Here is a 2579-nt window from a genome sequence, read left to right as displayed (position 1 = left end):
TACACACACACACACACACACACACACACACACACACACACACACACACACACACACACATAACCACACACATAACCACACACATAACCACACGCAAACACTCACCATATGCTCTATAGCCGCCACGAGCTGCGCAAACACACATTTGGCGTCCGGCTCAGGCAGTCTCCCCTCGCTGGAGATCTTGTTGAAGAGCTCTCCCCCGCCCGCGTACTCCATGACGATGTGCAGCTTGGCCAGGGTCTCCACCACCTCGTACAGCCGAATGATGTTGGGGTGATGCAGCCGCTCCATGGACGTGATCTCTCGCGACAACAGCCGCTGCGTCTTCTGGTCCAGCTTCGTCTTGTCCAGGATTTTGATGGCCACTTTTTCTGAGGAAGATAACATTTGGTTTTGGAGTTAAGGTCAGTTTAGAAAGAGTTTTACAGCACTTGCAACACAATAAGGTCATGTACGTGCCGTAGATTAGCGGTGTTACAAGAGAGTAGCAAATTAAGAAAAAGGAGGAGAGATAAGGACGATAGATGTTTGATACGAAAGACTGAGTAAGTAAACCACATCAGAACACAAGCCAACCATCCGCTTTTTTTTTTGTAGGTCGGTTTTAGTTGTAGTGAGTGTGTGTGTGGGGGGTGGGGGGAGGGGGTGGGTGTTTGCTTTTTTCAAACTTTTTTGGGGGGCAAGACAACATAACGGAATGGACAGGTTCAAAGTCGAGTGAAGCCCTTCAAATAAGCTGAAAATAGAGAAGGATGGAGAAAAGGGGTTGCCCGATTACCCTTGGTGCCCTAACGGTCATCTAAGACGACGGGATAAGTAAACAAGTAAGTAAGTAAGTTTTACGGCGCTCCAACAGTTTTAGTGTGAGTGAAGAAAAGCACAAAGACGCCTTTAAAAAGGTGGAAGAAAAAAAATGTAATTCGTCATATTTCACGTCGGAGGCAAACTGCTTAGAGAGGGATGCAACGTCCCAGCAAGAAGAAAGACAGAGATACTTCATTCCCGAGAGGGTAGATAGAATCTTTCTCAAGCATCTCGACTTTTCTGCTGGGATGTTGTATCTTTCTCAGCCCAAGTTGGAACTAGCAGGAAGGTTCGGAAGTCTGACACTTAATTGATATAAATGTGAGGCAGCGTGGTGGAATCAGGCTCTCGTCAATTTTTGGGCATGTAGAGTTATTGGTGTCATTTTAAAGTTTGTTCACTTGTCTTTATTTGGATGAAAAAAGTATCCATTTATTTTGAATACAAGTCGAGATATTTGCGAAAGAAGGAGATGGGGTTACCTATTTTCAGAGGTAAAATTAGTGAGAAAATGGTCGCCAAAGTTTAGTAATTTCCATAGCTTAAGAGTCCGTGGTGACTGAAATTTTACATTTTATGTGCCTTTAATCAACGTTTTTCTGAAAAACCCACACAGAAATTAGTTCTTTAATGGACATGAAAGGTGTTGAGCCAAAAAACAAAAATTTGATAAAAATTCACAAACCTGCGGGAAAATGCAAGTTTCTTCATTTTGATTATTTTGACGAGAGCCTGATTCCACCACGCTGCCTCATAAATAATTTTGCCCATGTGGACGTAAAATCACCTCATAAAAAACACAAGAAAACCGCATAGCTGAGAGCAATCGACATCATGCTTGTCTGTCCCAAGCCACTTCCCCTAATATTGGCACTTTTAAGCCCTATGTGATTGTCTCAGCCCTGACTATTGTGCCTCTGAAAACTTTCAGCTGGTCTGTCTCTTCTTCTTTTTCCAGTTGGTCTCCATGGCCATGTCTGACGGGGCAATCTTGCCTCTGGCATTCTCAAAACATGTCTAAATAATATCTCCATATTGTCTTTTTTGCTTTTAGTGGCTTTGTTGATATCTTCAACCCCAGCTCTTTTTAACACTTCATGCATTATTTGTTATACATTCATTCAGAAAAAAGTCTTCGTAAACACTCTGTTTGAAAGCTTTTCATGTTAATAAGATAGCTTTGATTTGCATATCTCTGAATCATACAGCAGTACCACCTCGTACATTATTTTAATTTAGTCTTCAGTTGTATAATCTTTGAATTCCAAATAGTTTGTGATTTTCCAAAAGAAATAAAAAGTATGAGGGGGTTTGGGGCAAGATTATTCAGTATTTAACTCTGCCGTCCCCATTCCTCTCCTTTGCCTGCCCGAGTCGCCTCAGCCCAACTTCCTTTGACCCAAACCCATCCCACCCACCCCAACCTCGTCCCGCCCCATTTCCCCTGTCTGGCTCTATTTGCCCCCCACCCCCCACCCCCCGTCCTGCTCCGTTAAAGTGCCTCCATTTCACCAGTTCTACTGGAGTGATGGGAAAAGCACTCACACAGGTCCCTGAATAATTCAATAACCAGCCCAGTGGGGCTAACGCTTTTAACAGCATTGTATTATCTTAATTAATACTATGTGTCCCCGAGATAACCATTTACCATTAACTTCAATTTTAAACCGTAAAAGTTAATCTATTTCTACCCCCAAAAATCCTATATTACGTTATACCACCAGGGCTTTTTACCATTATTTTTAAATTTTAAATCTCTCTCTCTCTCTCTC

General features: G+C 42.5%; 1 protein-coding gene across 1 annotated transcript in view; it reads right to left on the bottom strand.

The window, feature by feature from the left end:
- The window catches only part of LOC101846625 (serine/threonine-protein kinase NIM1), a 10558-nt gene that overhangs the window by 3651 nt on the left and 4328 nt on the right, over nucleotides 1-2579 (bottom strand). The window contains exon 2 of the mRNA XM_005112642.3: nucleotides 106-374. Within this exon, the coding sequence (XP_005112699.1) occupies nucleotides 106-374 (269 nt within the window). The remainder of the gene's footprint in view (nucleotides 1-105; nucleotides 375-2579) is intronic.

Source organism: Aplysia californica, unplaced genomic scaffold (assembly GCF_000002075.1).
Source record: "Aplysia californica isolate F4 #8 unplaced genomic scaffold, AplCal3.0 scaffold01347, whole genome shotgun sequence".
Classification (NCBI taxonomy): Eukaryota; Metazoa; Mollusca; class Gastropoda; order Aplysiida; family Aplysiidae; genus Aplysia; species Aplysia californica.
Note: the sequence above shows the minus strand (reverse complement) of the source record. Positions and strands in the feature narration are given on the sequence as shown.